The sequence below is a fragment of the Helobdella robusta genome (assembly GCF_000326865.2).
Source record: "Helobdella robusta unplaced genomic scaffold HELROscaffold_20, whole genome shotgun sequence".
NCBI lineage: Eukaryota > Metazoa > Annelida > Clitellata > Rhynchobdellida > Glossiphoniidae > Helobdella > Helobdella robusta.
This window is the reverse complement of record NW_008704084.1, coordinates 1159783-1174302: the sequence shown is the minus strand read 5'-3', so window position 1 is coordinate 1174302 and position 14520 is coordinate 1159783. Positions and strand designations below refer to the sequence as shown.

At 34.1% G+C, this 14520-nt stretch overlaps 4 protein-coding genes across 4 annotated transcripts; 1 reads left to right on the top strand and 3 right to left on the bottom strand.

The window, feature by feature from the left end:
* Positions 1–1496: 1496 nt before the first annotated feature.
* HELRODRAFT_171235 (hypothetical protein) lies at positions 1497–2087 on the top strand (the record flags this gene model as incomplete). Its single annotated transcript, XM_009017972.1, has 2 exons — positions 1497–1596; positions 1825–2087. 2 exons carry the CDS (start codon positions 1497–1499, stop codon positions 2085–2087), a joined length of 363 nt encoding a protein of 120 aa, XP_009016220.1.
* Positions 2088–2382: 295 nt separating this feature from the next.
* On the bottom strand, positions 2383–7202 carry HELRODRAFT_171234 (hypothetical protein; the record flags this gene model as incomplete). The annotated part of the gene is made up of 9 exons (XM_009017971.1): positions 2383–2559; positions 2766–2945; positions 3283–3398; positions 3586–3706; positions 4818–4855; positions 5545–5635; positions 5921–6042; positions 6381–6519; positions 7134–7202. The coding sequence occupies 9 exons, from the start codon at positions 7200–7202 to the stop codon at positions 2383–2385; spliced, it is 1053 nt and encodes a 350-aa protein (XP_009016219.1).
* Positions 7203–9105: 1903 nt separating this feature from the next.
* Positions 9106–10805, bottom strand: HELRODRAFT_171233 (hypothetical protein; the record flags this gene model as incomplete). The annotated part of the gene is made up of 2 exons (XM_009017970.1): positions 9106–10020; positions 10191–10805. 2 exons carry the CDS (start codon positions 10803–10805, stop codon positions 9106–9108), a joined length of 1530 nt encoding a protein of 509 aa, XP_009016218.1.
* Positions 10806–13361: 2556 nt separating this feature from the next.
* On the bottom strand, positions 13362–13707 carry HELRODRAFT_77445 (hypothetical protein; the record flags this gene model as incomplete). Its single annotated transcript, XM_009017969.1, has 2 exons — positions 13362–13403; positions 13570–13707. Coding segments are annotated over 2 exons (180 nt in total), but the record flags the coding sequence as incomplete, so codon positions are not given.
* Between the last annotated feature and the right edge of the window lie 813 nt (positions 13708–14520).

Sequence of the window (14520 nt, the reverse complement as noted above, 5' to 3'; positions counted from 1 at the left end):
GTTCATTCTTCGTGCCTTGTTTGAATTGCCCTCCTTGTTTGCCTGCTCCTCGCCTTCTTTGTACTTGGCCAACCTGCCAAGATCAATCAATCAATCAATAAAACCAGTCAGTCAGCCAGCCAGTCAGCCAGCCAGTCAGTCATTCAGTCGATCGATCGATCAATCAATAAATCAAACAGCCAAACAACCAACCAATCAATCAATTAATTAACCTAATGAAAATAAATTAATCGATGAATAAATTTAGAATGAACTTTCAACAACCACTGAACCACAGCCACTGAATCACAACCACTGAATCACAACCACAACCATCAATATTACCTCTTTCTCATCAACACTGTAACCGTCCTGCTGTCATGCCCACATCATCATCATCACAATCATCTTCTTCATTACCACAACCACTTCCGTTATCGTAATCATCATCGTCCCCACTATCATCATCATCATCTCCACTATTATTATCATCATCATCACCACCATCATCATCACAACTATCCTCATCATCATCATCCCCACTATCATCAACACCACCATCATCATCATCATTATCATCATCATCACCATTATCATCATCATCATTCAAGCACCTGGCCAGCAGAGCTTCCATCAAAGTCGCTCCAACTTCAGGCGCCTTGTACAACTTCTTTGTCTCTGTTCGTGTATTGATTTATTTTTGTTCTGCTACAATACAATCCATCGTTATTATTGACTGACGACGGATTGCAGTGATCCCGGCTCATCCGGCCCGGGACTTGTAATGCTCGGTACCGGTGTTGCCGGAAATTTATAATTTAAACCAATTTGTTGAACACTTAACAGAACAACTTCACTGCTTGTTGGAATAGAGTGAACCACAAAAGTTATTTATTAAGCAATCAAAACAACTTTGTGAAAGTAATCTTGCCTTCGCAATAATTCTATGGAGTTGGCGCTTCTATTTTATATAAAAAAAAACACTTACAACAACTTTGTGAATTGGAAATATTTTATTTACCTTTCATTTAAAGCAAATTCATTCAACTCTGTTAATGTATGAGCAAGAATAACCGAGCATAAAACAATAAATGTAAGCAGCATTTACGCAATTTCAAACTCGTTTTTGGCTCCATGCACCTCCAGTCGAAACGTTGTAAACCGCAAAAATGTAAACCCCACAACCATCAGGTAGATGGAATAAAATGCCCACAGAAATCGTAACCTCAACAATTCCTTTCACGGCTATGGACTTCGAGTACCTCATTAAGTGGCCGTTTGCTGCTGTAAAGTTTCCTCGATGTTTCAGACTGCCAAAAATCAAAGCGATCAGAGAGAACAAACGACTGCGTTGTGACTAACTTTCAGCTTACATCTTTCTAGCCCGCAACCTCAAAAGTCATCAAAAAATGACGCATTCAGAAATGAGCACTTCGCACGTGCGCCTATATATTAACGTCACCATATACAAGCAGACAAACACGTAACAGAATGACTAAGCGAATATAATTCATCAAATGGAAGCACAATACCTTCAGTTGATAACTCAACCGTCTCAACTTCCGTTTGTTTTGTCGACGATGGTTGGGCCAGGTGTGCTGAGGAAGATTGGGGCGGGTTTGCTGAAGATCCCTGCATGCTATCACGTACGCTACCTGGAGCTAGTTTTGTGAGAAATCATATTTTGATGAATGACGCAAGCACTACATTTAAAAAACAAGTTAAATTATGAAATTTTATTTCTTAATTGTTTAAACTAAATATTCTATATTTGAGAAACACAATAAAAAATATTTTAATACCATCCAATGTAATTCCAACACATTTTTATATAATCAATCATAGAAAGAGCCTGGCACTTTTGCTACAAACTCAGTTTGATTCTTGGAATCTTTCTACATAACATGAAACACAAGTCAACTTGCCTTCCAACTATCTATGAATCATTTCCTCCTGATTTTCCTAACAACTTAAATCCTTGTGATCACGTTGCACACTCTGCCGGGTTTCCTTCTCAAATCATAGACAAAAAACAATCAGACGAGTTGATTTCAAAATTACTTTTACTAGGGGAACCGAACAGAAAAAACAACATTCTACAGTATTGAAAGAAACGCTAATAATACCAAATAAACCAACGTTTACGTAATTAACGCAACGCAATTAACGCAAATCATAATTCTAACGTCAACTAAACGAATTCACAACTTCAGTTTAAAACGAATTCACACAAAGTTAATTTCATAGAGACAATAGCCATTCACTTAAAACTCTGCATATTCAACTCGCTTAACTATGCATGCACATACATTCCAAAGCAACAACGAACTACTGTACTCCTGCACTGTACAACAGTCCACTACATTCACAGTTAGACTTTCCACATGACATTCGTATATGCATTCATACTGAATTCAAATACGCAGTTCGTTTATCACCATTCAAGCTTAAATTTCGCGCTTGTATAAAAACTGTATTGGCCCTGTTCACACATTCAAACTCCACACAGACGACATCCCTGACACATTTCAGGCTTAACAACTTGACTACCACTACTGTCAGATGCAAAACAACAAGAGCCTAGCAAAAAAGTTTTCCATATGTTTCAAAAAACATAAAATGAATACTGAGACATGTATGAATACTGCATCAGTTGCATTCCCACCTAGGTAACATCTATGTTATGTTATGTACTTTAACACTTTAACTACCTACACAATCCAATCAATCATTCTTAACCTTAATGCCATCATCCACATAGCCGGCATGTACAATTGTACATGTACATGCATGGCCATATCAACGCAGAAGCAAGTTGAAACAATTTGAAAATTAATAAGAAAATAATCACCATTGTGCGCTGGTAGCATGGGTGATGTGGATGAAAAGGATGAGATGAATGCTGGCATGCCACTGAAATCCACTGGCTTGCCATCCTTCAATGCCAGAGCAACTGATTCAAATTGCTGTTTAATTGGCGATGACATTAGATCAAATCAGTTGAAAATTTAAAGTCCACGAACACAAAAATAAAGCAAAATAAAAAACTTGAAAATAATTAATTGATATTGATCATAATGGGCGCAACAAACTCACCAAAGATGCACAACAAATCATAATGAACACAACCCACTCAGAAACATAACAAATTGAATGTCTTCTGTCACAGTTTACTTAGTGTACACAAACACACACTTTATCCATTTCATGTAGATTTATAAATAATTTCGTCTTTTTTTATCCATTTCATATTGATTTATAAACTAATTCACGTATTCGGAAACAAAGCAGTACTAAACCGACCTTGGATGTCTTGATGCAGTGCACAGCTTGCTCCTTCATTCCTTCCTTCTTCAACTTCAGTGCCTCCTGCTTAAATGCCTCACACTGCTCTGCTAGTATCAGCTGTTTCTTATCATCTGGATCGTCATGACGACGACGATGATGACGACGATGATGAGAAAAAACAAATTATTAAAATAATTGTCTAATTGTCTAAATAACTGTAATGAAATGTATTTAAAATGTACGAACCTCCAGTGGTGTAATAATAACAATAATAATGATAATAATAATAATAATGATGATGATGATGATGATGATAACCTGTTAAGTTAAGAAACTCCTTGTAACTTATTGGGGAATTCATGTTGGGTGATTTGAGGGGTGGTGGAGGAAGAGATGTGCGTGGGAGAACTGATGGAAGTTGTGGCTGTGGTAGCGGTGGCTGATGTGGTGGTAGTGGTTGTTGACGCGGTGGTTGTTGTTGCTGAGCTTGAAACCGTTGTTGCTGAGATTGTTGGAGCTGTTGGGACTGTGATTGAGAAAACAGATCTTGAGAGGGATGATTAGGCTGATGTTGTTGCTGCTGCAAAGGAAACCCTGTGAGTGATAAACAATTATGTCTGCACACCATTGAAGAAATATTTAATGAAAACATTCACAATTGATAATCTTTCACAAAGCAGTTGAAAGGTTTGCTTCCGAAAACTAACACATTAATTTCAATATCTTCCTTCCCAAAGAAATATTTTAATGCCATTTCAAGAACAAAATACATTTACAAAGATATTGTTTGAAATATTTTTCCTTCAATTTTAACTCAATATTCATAATTATTGAATAGTTGTAATTTTAATTATTTGAAATATTATTTCCTCAATTTCCACTCAATATTCATGTTTCCTGAAGCTGTTCATCTGGCGGTTGCAGCCCATGCACAGGCTGTTAAAACCAAGGAGAGATGCTACCCTTGTACCATCCATATTTTATTTCACCCACGCTCATTGTCCAGCACACAAATGGCTGAACCCGAATATTAAAAAAAAAAAAATAAGATTGAAAAATTTCAAAATCCCCATGCGTTGATTAAAACTTAAGAATAAATAAATAGCACTTTATAAACTAATTGATTGATTGATTGATTGATTGATTGATTGATTGATAAATACATTGTAAAAACACAGCAGCAGATTATTTATAACCATATTTAATGAAGTTAATAATAACATGACTTTAGATAACATGGGTATTCATCAAAACTTGAGAACTCAATAGAGATGCATATAAATAAGGTGAACAATGAAATGGATGAATGGAATGCAGTACTTGTACCTAGGTTTGTGGGCTGTGAATGAGGTGCGTTAGTTGTCGGTGAAGATGATTGCCTGATGTTGTTTGTTATCAATTTATGTGTCGCCTGTGTTGTTGTTGCCTGCGTTATTGTTGCCTGTGTTGTTGTTGTCGATGATGTAAATGATGTAGATTCTACGTTTAAAGCAATCTTCGGTTTCGTGGCAATCACAACAGCAGGAGGAATTTCGGATTCATCAACTGACCTTCCTGATTTCACACTTTTCACTAAATCTTCCAGGATCTGTGGACAATATAGAGTTGAATTACGTTGGGAATGTTTCAAAATGAAATGATGTTGAATGGATTGAGCCAAATTGATAAGAAGAAGTGAACAATCTTGAAGAAACAATCATGTCATTCACAATTTAACACTTACTGCAATAGTTTCCACAATTTTGCTGCTTTAAATCTTAACTTACTTTTTTGTAAAAATTCAATTGAACAAGATATGAATTATTTGTGTCTGCTTATTATAACCTAAACTTTATAGAAAATATTGAATAATCCCGAATATTTAAGTGACCTTTTAAAAAAGTGAATATTTATAGAAAATAGTTGGTTAAATAAAAAAAATGTGCTTGGAATATGACGCCCAATCAAATCTGATGAAGAGACGTTTTATTGTTAGATGGGTCTGAGAGCAGAACTTGCAAAATCAAAATTTAATTTTCAGCATCACTATCAACAAATATGCGTGCAACGTCACAATTAACATAAACGTTATAACTAACACGCAAGTTTCAAACAAAAAATATCCAGTGTGAACAAATCAACCAGCAAACCAACAAACTAATCAATCCACCAACCAACCAATCAACCAACCAGCTACTCAGTTAGCCAGCCAACTAACTAATCAATCAATCAATCAGTCAATCAACCATCAACAAAAAAAATCATTCAACCAACCGACCGACCGACTGACCTTGAGACCTCTTTCCAATCTTCTGGTTTTCAACTGGTCACCTGCCTGCTTCGAAGCTTCGATGCCTTCCCTGTAGTTGTTGTGTCGTTCTTCAAGCATCTTCAACAGTGATGACGACGACGATGATTGTTGTTGTTTGTGGCCTACACGACCATCGTCCTCCACATCATCATTATCATCCGACATTAATTCATTCAGTTCAGCCTGTATCCACCAAAGCAATGTTTCATTTTTTAATACATTCATTTTTGTAATATATATTGAAAAAAAATTAAAGATCATAAAATGTTTCCTCTGGACAGAACTGCTTCAAACATTTGAGTTAATAAATCTTGACAATGAAACAATAACAAAAAGTTTGATGAATAATTTGACAGAACCAACCAATATGTCAGGGTCTTCGGTGTCTGAGACTTCAATATCTTCATCTTCATTGGGCAGGTCCCTCATACTCAGTGCTATCATCTTCTCAAGTTCTCCTGCTGACTTTATCTTTGATGGTTCATCTTTTTTTTTCAAATGTATTCAACAAGTTATTCATCAATATTATAGTTTGCAATAACTGTTTGAGATACAATGTTTATTTGCATTGCTATTGCCAATAAACCTTTTACTTTACACATTTTAATTTTTAGTCAAATTTCCACATGTATTCTCTTTTCAAATCCCAAAATTACATAGTTCCTTGCAGCAGTAACAAATTGCATGTTTAACCAAAACAAAACTGAATGTTTCGATTTCAGCAAAATGGATAGAAATAGATAGAGCAAATAGAATATAAAATAAAACAAGCATTTAAATTGAATTATAAAATAGAAACAAAATAAAAACATTTGATAACTACTTTGTTGTTTTTTGATGGATCTCGACTTGTGTTCCCTTTCATTCTCGGCTTCCAAAGCTCTCAGTTCAGCCTCAAGGTCGTCATCATTGCCATCTGGAGAGCCAAGGACCATGTCATCAACATCCATCACAAAACCCATCTGCCAACATTTTAAAGTGATTCTTTTATAAGTTTAAATTAAGATAAAAGAATATGTCAACCAACAAAATATACTGAATCATTCTCTTTTTTTATATAACATAGTGACTAAATCTGTTTTTGTTGCAATAAATTGTTTATGTTACCTTATTTATTATGTCACTATAATTATATTACACTATATTAGAATATTATATTATATTACATTGGAGTTAACTCTTGAATAAGGACATAACTTATAATTTTCCTACTACCATAAAATACAATATAATATATTGTAATAGAAAATACCTAATACAATACTATGTATTATGTTGTCACATATAATAAAATATATATAACCCATATTCAGAGCTTTCTACATTGATTATTAAAAAAGAAAATCAGATAACATACAAATACAAACAAATACAATAAATAAAATAAAATAACCTATATGACATGTTAAATATTTTTATATTGGTTATCTTTAATATATTATATATTATATGATATCCACAATTGTCACTTTAATTTATTTAAACAGGTTAAAAAATTTAAATTAAAAACATTTAAATACTTAAAATAAAAATTTAATTTAAATTTTAAATTAAATTTTAAATGAAAAATGCGAACCTGCGCCATGAGTGCTTTGCCTCCGTCGGACTTGCGGGAAGGAGCTGGATTTTTCTTACGACCAAACATTTTAAATGAATTTAGAACAATTCAACAAAAAAAAAAACTTTATCGAAGACGAAAACTGCCAGTTCGTTTATTTGTTTAAAAACGTCAGTGAACCAAACCACATAATATTTCATAGGGAGTTGTCCACATGGGTATTGTCCATTCAGCCAGTCAACACAAAAGCCATATTTAATCCAAACAGGAATCTCAATTAAAAAAACATCATGAAACAATGTGACCTCCTTCGTTCCATCCATCCAACATCATGTAACATTGACCCATTTTGTTTAGCTCAAACTCAACAAGCATCAGATCACAACAAAATCACTCGTTGGAAAGAATACCTCAACGCTTTCAATCGACAAACGTTTCTGGAAAACATATAAATTTCTCAATGGAATGGAAGGCCTGAATGAATGTCAAAACAATCAACCACAAGCCTACTACCCACGGACGTAATCAAAAACTCATCAGGACAGCGCAATAACAACGACGCGTAGTATTTTTACCGTCTGAGCTAAGTTGCTTTCTTGCTAACTCTGCTTTACCAAATGTGCTGGACTAAAGTAAACAGAAACCGATATCACTTAATTGAACAAAAATTATGATTTTTATAACTTTTTTCATGTTTTTCAATTCAAGACATCGCAATAACAAGACGAGGATCTTGTCTCTTGTTGAAAAAAACCTTGCTTGAATAAAACCTTGATAACGAGAATAACGATTCATAATAATTCATCATAATTCAGAATAACGATTAATAAAACCTTGATAACGAGAATAACGATTAATAAAACCTTGATAACGAGAATAACGATTCGAGACTCAGATCCTCAAATCAACATCGATGAGACTTCATGATCTATTTCCACCTCAAATTTCTCTCTCCAAATCAAACTTCTTTTGTCAGTGATATAACTGTGACTGTTATTACCTTCTACTAAATCAATCAATAAGTTTGTAGAGCACTATTTCCGCAATGTTCAACAGCGTCCCTCAATGAATTTTGCAAATAGATGGATCTAGAGATCAGCTCTGCTCTAGATTCAAATAGAATATTTAATAAGTACTTTGGCAATAATTCAGATTGAGACTCAAACATTAATGTGCAAATTTTAAAAATTTTCCTTTTTTTTGTAGGTAGCCAGTGCAAGAGAACAAGATATGGAGATAGATACATGAGAAAAGAAAGGGGCACGAGCAACTAGACGAGCAGCTGTGTTAAAAGCTTTACTTAAAGGTTAGTGTAGAATCAGGAAGACCATAGCAGAGCGAGTTATAATAATCAATCCTAGATAAAACTGAAGGAGTAACAAGAAGGAGAAAAGTAAGATCGTCAAGGAAAGGTAAAAATTTTTTATTTTACGACGAAAGTAAGAACTTCTAGCGACACTATTAATCCGAGAAGAAACATGCTAGAATCAGATAAAACATCTAGTGATCATCGAAACTATGAATGCTGTAGTTCGGTGATTAAAGACATAACTTGATTTAATTAATTGAGATTTTTTTATTGAAACAATCAAAACACCGTTTTCAAGAAAGTTTCTGGATTTAGACCAGATAAGTTGTTCATAAATCTTCAAAATCAAAAATTAGTTTTTTCTGTAAAGTGATCAAAACTGCACGTTTGAAAATTTAAGGATGCTTATAACAGAAATATAAATAAAATATCACGCGATTGTTAATATACTCACAATTAAAAAAAAGAAACGGAACAATAGATCGGTATGCACAACTGCTCTGTTAACAAAACAACACATTAAAAAAACAAAGAAGCTGTTTTATGAATATATAACAATTTTTCAATCTTCTTTTTCATTTTTAAAAGTGCCCTAATTTAATTAATCAACAATTAAGAACTTCGTTGCTACTTTTGTTGACGAACCAGTCAGTAGAGCTTTTCTCTTCTATTTTGTGCTACTCACAATTTCCAATCAGGAATATGATAAGCTAACAGCTGACTTCTTTTGTTTGAATTCTTTGGTGTTTGCAGATGCTTTGGAATGATCGTCTTGCCCTCCCTACTTTGCGACTTCTTCCACTTATTTTGCAGGTCTGACTCGTGTGCCTGGTTCAGATGTTCATACAAAGCTGGTGACTCGATGAAGTTCAATGAACAGAATGGACAGCTGAAAACCACATTTGCCATCTTGACCTGTCGCTTATGTTTGGTTTGCTGTACTGGTGTTGGAGGAACATTGAGAGAATGGTCTGGGATGCAAGGAGCTGGAAGTTTGTTTGATTTCAATATTGACAATGGCATCTTCAATTTTACACCTTTTAGTTTCTTAGGCATCCATTTTGGCATCAACTTATGTATGTGTTGTCCTGGAGGGGTTGAAGCAACAATGAATGATTGAAATGGGATACAAGGAGTTGGTGGTTTATTTGATGGACTAAGCATGCCAACTGGCAATCTCATTCTCACCCCTCCTTTTCTTATAGGCATCTGAACATTGTCGGATTGAACTTTGATTGACTTAATTAAATTCTGCCTGTTATGTTCCAGTGGTCCTTTTTTATTTGTGCGTGCACTCAATTCCATTTCAATTTCATTTCCATGTTTTTTAAATGTATCATCGTTCAACTCTATTTCAATTTCATTAGCCGATGATTTCACTTTTGATGAATTCATTATAGAACTTCTCAAGTTCTCTACCAAAAGGCATGCATCACCGATTATAATTGTAACAGGGTCTGTTTGTGAAACGTTATCAATTAGTTTGTTATTCTGAATTAAATCATTGCTTGTTTTGCTGGCTATCAGAATTTGGTTGGCTATAGTACTGGTATCATTCAAGTTGAAATCTTTATGACCAAAATCTATGTTTACTTGCTGTAATTAAAAAATCAAACATAAATAAAACTGTAAACAGTATAGATTTTTAACTATATATAAAAAACAAGCATTGGAAATCATGATATAAATAAGTTTTTGTTTATTTTGTTTTATTGTGTTGTGAAATAACCATTTTATAGAAATGGCTGAGTAACAAAATAACTTACTACGGGAACTGCACCAAATGAAGCTACATCAATATTGTCTGTCTGTTGAGATTGTGTGTTTAGCTCAACAGTAGATTGGACAGCAGCATGCTGTTGTGTTGAAAAGTTACAATCTGTTATTGTGGATTGTGACTCTTTGCCAGAAACATATATTGAAGATGCATAGTGTTTCTGTTGTCTGCTTGTACCTGAAAGCTCCTTCAAAAGACTGAGACAAAAACTTTCATCTGACTTTTTTAAGAGTTTTCCTTCTGGACCAGGTTCAAAATTATTTACTATTGCTAGTGATTTCGACCGAACCACACAACTATTAGAAGCTGCTTCCGCCGCTGCAAAACGATTTGAATTTGTTTTTGATCCACTTCTACTATTAGTCACACTCAAATCATTTTGATGTTTTTGAAACGAGTTTTCAATTGAATAGGCGGACATTTCCTTTTGGGGACAATTGTTTACATTTGGTATTTTTTGGGATTTGTTGCCGGCTTCACTTTTACGAGGCGAGCAGAATGGCGTCTGCTGAACATCACTTTGACTTGTTACGCAAACTCCCACTTCAGCCGCTGGATCAACTTTACAAATTTTCGCTTTATCTTTAGAGTCTGCATTTGCCATGACTAAAACATTCGAAAAAACGAGTGGCAGACGACCTAAAATAAGCACAGATTTACGGGCTAAGCGCGATAAAACAAGTTTTAAAAACCAAAGAAAAAATATATAGAACAAAGAAAATATAAACAAAGTTAAGTAATGTATGCTTTTATTAAAAAGTCATAGAAGTTACATCACGATTTGAAAATGAAATCATATCAATTTTTATAAATAAAAACAACAAATTTTATTTATTTTTTGATCTTAGAAGGTAATAAATATAAACAACAGTTGTCAGGATGTAATATCCCAGTTAACAACAAAACATGACATAACACAAAATAAAGATATTCATATTATCATAGTGATCTCCGAGAAATATGCTAGAAATATGCAGGAAATATTCAAAAATTAGATCAGCATTGAAATTATAAAAATTCTTCACAAAAATTGTACTGATCAACAAAATATAAATAAAACATCAATTTCAATTATATATGGAAAAACGAAATGGAAAAAGTCGTACAGATTTTTTTTCTATTTTTTCCTATTTAAAACAGAATCTAACAGACACAGAGATGTAAGACAATGCATGCAAGACAATGATATAAAATTTATGCTATAAAATGATAACGCTCCAACACCGAATAAAACGGACATCAATAATTATTTTTTAATTAGTATTTTGTATTTTAGCTAATTAGAAATCTAAACATATTATAAAAACTTGTTTTTATAGCTATTACTTGAAAAGTATAGAAATAAAAATAATTCTGTTTCTATCACAGTACAATCAATATGGATTCAGAAATGGCAACTCAACTGAATTCGCTGTTGCCGAACTGATCCAAAGAGTGACTAGTAACATTACTCAATAAAAATTAGCTCACTGGATCTTTATAGTTCTATCTAAAGCGTTTAATTTAAACGTTCAACCAGATCTTCAAATCAGCCTAAATGATAGTCTGATACAAAGAATGGATTTTACTAAATTTCAGGAAGTGCAACTTCAATCTATCTTTGTCAAAACACATTCACTCCTTAGTCGATAAGATTAATAAAATTGTGGGTATCATCAACTTACCTACAACAAAGTTAATTAAATAACAACTTATTAATATCCCTCAATTACAGCTTTATTTTTCCATATTCATCATACCGTAATACAAAACAGAACAATGCATCTGCTTACTTGATCAGCCGTCGGTTCATCATTCAAAACTTCACCACAGAGATCACGTTACTCACATATTTCCAATCATTAAGTTTAAAAATTTTTGTCAAGTATTTAATGAGGATAGCATAAGTTATGCTATCATCTTTATGATGATGATAGAGTAAATGCTGTTACGCGTATTATTGTAATTGCAGTTAGATTTTAGGCCTAGATGGGCTGAAACACTTGCCAGTCCAGCTATTACGTATATAAAAGTTCACAGTTTGAAAGTGTTTAGTAGTTATTGTTGAATTTCTGTTTCGATTACTTAGGAGAGTTTTTAAACAAATATCGACTGAAATATGATTTTTAATTAAAAAAATTCTACGTGCAACAATAATTTTATTCTCATTAAAAACCAGTTACATAAAACAATTTATTTATAAAAAAATTGATGAATTGACGTGCGAATGTTATTAATACTTTCAAGTTTTGAAAAAAAATTATCAGATAATATTTCTACGAAGTTTGTTTAATTTGCACATTTTTTAGTTAATATACATTAAAAATCATAATTTACTTACAATATTTATTAACAAAAAAAGTTAGATAAAAACATTTAAAAACATAATTGTCAAGGTTAACATGAAGTTGTCTACATGCGCTGCAGTTTAAAGGTATGGTCTAAATAGAGGTCGCTCGTGGGGCCTTTCTGCTTTCAAGCTGTTCTTTGTTACTGGTTTCTTGTCGTTGTCGATTTGATCAGGATACTTGGTGCCTATTATACTGAATGGGTTGCTGTTTGCTGTGTTGTTGCTTTGTGTTGTGTTATTGTTGTGTGTTACGTTGTTGTTGTTGTGTGTTACGCTGTTGTGTGTATTGTTGTTATGTGTGTTGATGTTGTTGCGTGTGCTGTTGCGGTGTACGTTGTTGTATTTTTGTGTTTTATTGTTGTTATGTATGTTGATGTCGTTATTTGTGTTAATGTTGCTATTCAAGTTGATGTTGGCGAGCGTGTTGATGTTTCGTGCATTGGGGAGGTCGACGTTGAGCATTCTGCTGTAAGCTGAACTTGCAGTGCTGCGGTATTTATCGTTGGCTCGTGAATTGAAACGTTGGGGAGCCATCGAAGCAGAATGTCCAGGTGGAAAATTGTTGTTCGACAGATGGCCTGAATAATTAGGAAATCCGCTGTCACTTCGGTTAATTGGATAATTTGTTGGCGATTGGTTCAAATAAGCACTTGATTGGTTGTGGAAGTTGGGTGGCTGGTTCAAATAGTTCATAGGGTGGGCCAATGGAGAGTAAGCGATGTGGTACTTCGACGCCGAATTGGAGGTTGCCAGTGCGGAGTTGGCGAGAGCAGCAGCCTGCATGAGGTAGGCGCACAAATTCGGGTTGGCCAGAGACCATGGAAGCGTCTGCCTCTGTCGCTTGTCTTTCATTCTTCGGTTTTGAAACCAGATCTGTAAAGATTGAATAGTTACAAATTTAGAAATAAAATTTTTAAATTTATCCGTATATATATATCTATATATATACAATTTTCAATACCATATTTTCTAAAATATGGTATTTAATAATTTGTATCAAACATCATAACTATATAAAATGTGTAGAACAAAAACTAACTTTGATGGTGGAGTCAGGCAGATTGAGAGAGGTGGCCAATTCGGACCTACGTGGCCTCGACACATAAGTTTCTCTTTGATACTCCTGCTCGAGTTTGCTCAATTGCTCCCTGGTGAATGCCGTTCTGTAGCGTTTCATGTTCATTTCGTATTGAGCCGTCGCAGCTGATGACGCTGCTTCTGCTGCTGCTGTTGATGATGATGATAACGATGGTGGTTTTGTTGCTGCTATGTCTCTTGTCGTCGATGAGGAGGAAGAGGATGAGGATTTCGGAGTACTTTGATGCTTGTTGTCTGTTGATGTGGGAATAAAATGAGTTAACATTTAATGACAATTTAAATGAAAAAGTGTTAGATAAACTATGTTATCCGGCGAAAATCATTATAAATTTGCTGAAATGCACCAGCTCGAACGCAGACAAAAGTTTCCTAAATATAAAAATACAGAACAGTTGCAAAATCATAAGGTGCATGTAATTATTCGGCTACTCGCACATATAAAAGCGCACAACAGCAACAATAACAACAACAACAGCAAACAGCAACAACAACAACCATCAACAAACAACAACAACAAACAACAACAACAATGAGATCCAAGCTTAAAGACCTCATTTGTCATGTTGTCAGTAAGTGATGAAGTTGCAATTAACGTGGAAAGATGGGAAAGTGAATGAAGGAAGGTGTGATGTGAAGGAATGAAGAATAACTTTCTTATTTTCAAACGCACGATATGATTCTTTAATTAGGGCCTGGTAACTCAAACATGATTTACGTTCAGTAGGAAACATCATCAACAGCAACATTAGCAACAACATCAGCAACAACATCAGAACAACAACAAACGAGCAACAACAAAAGAGCAACTACAACATCAAAACAACAACAGTAACAACAACCAAACTACACAACGACAACGACGAAATCACAGGACTCTTAACAAGTTGCAAAC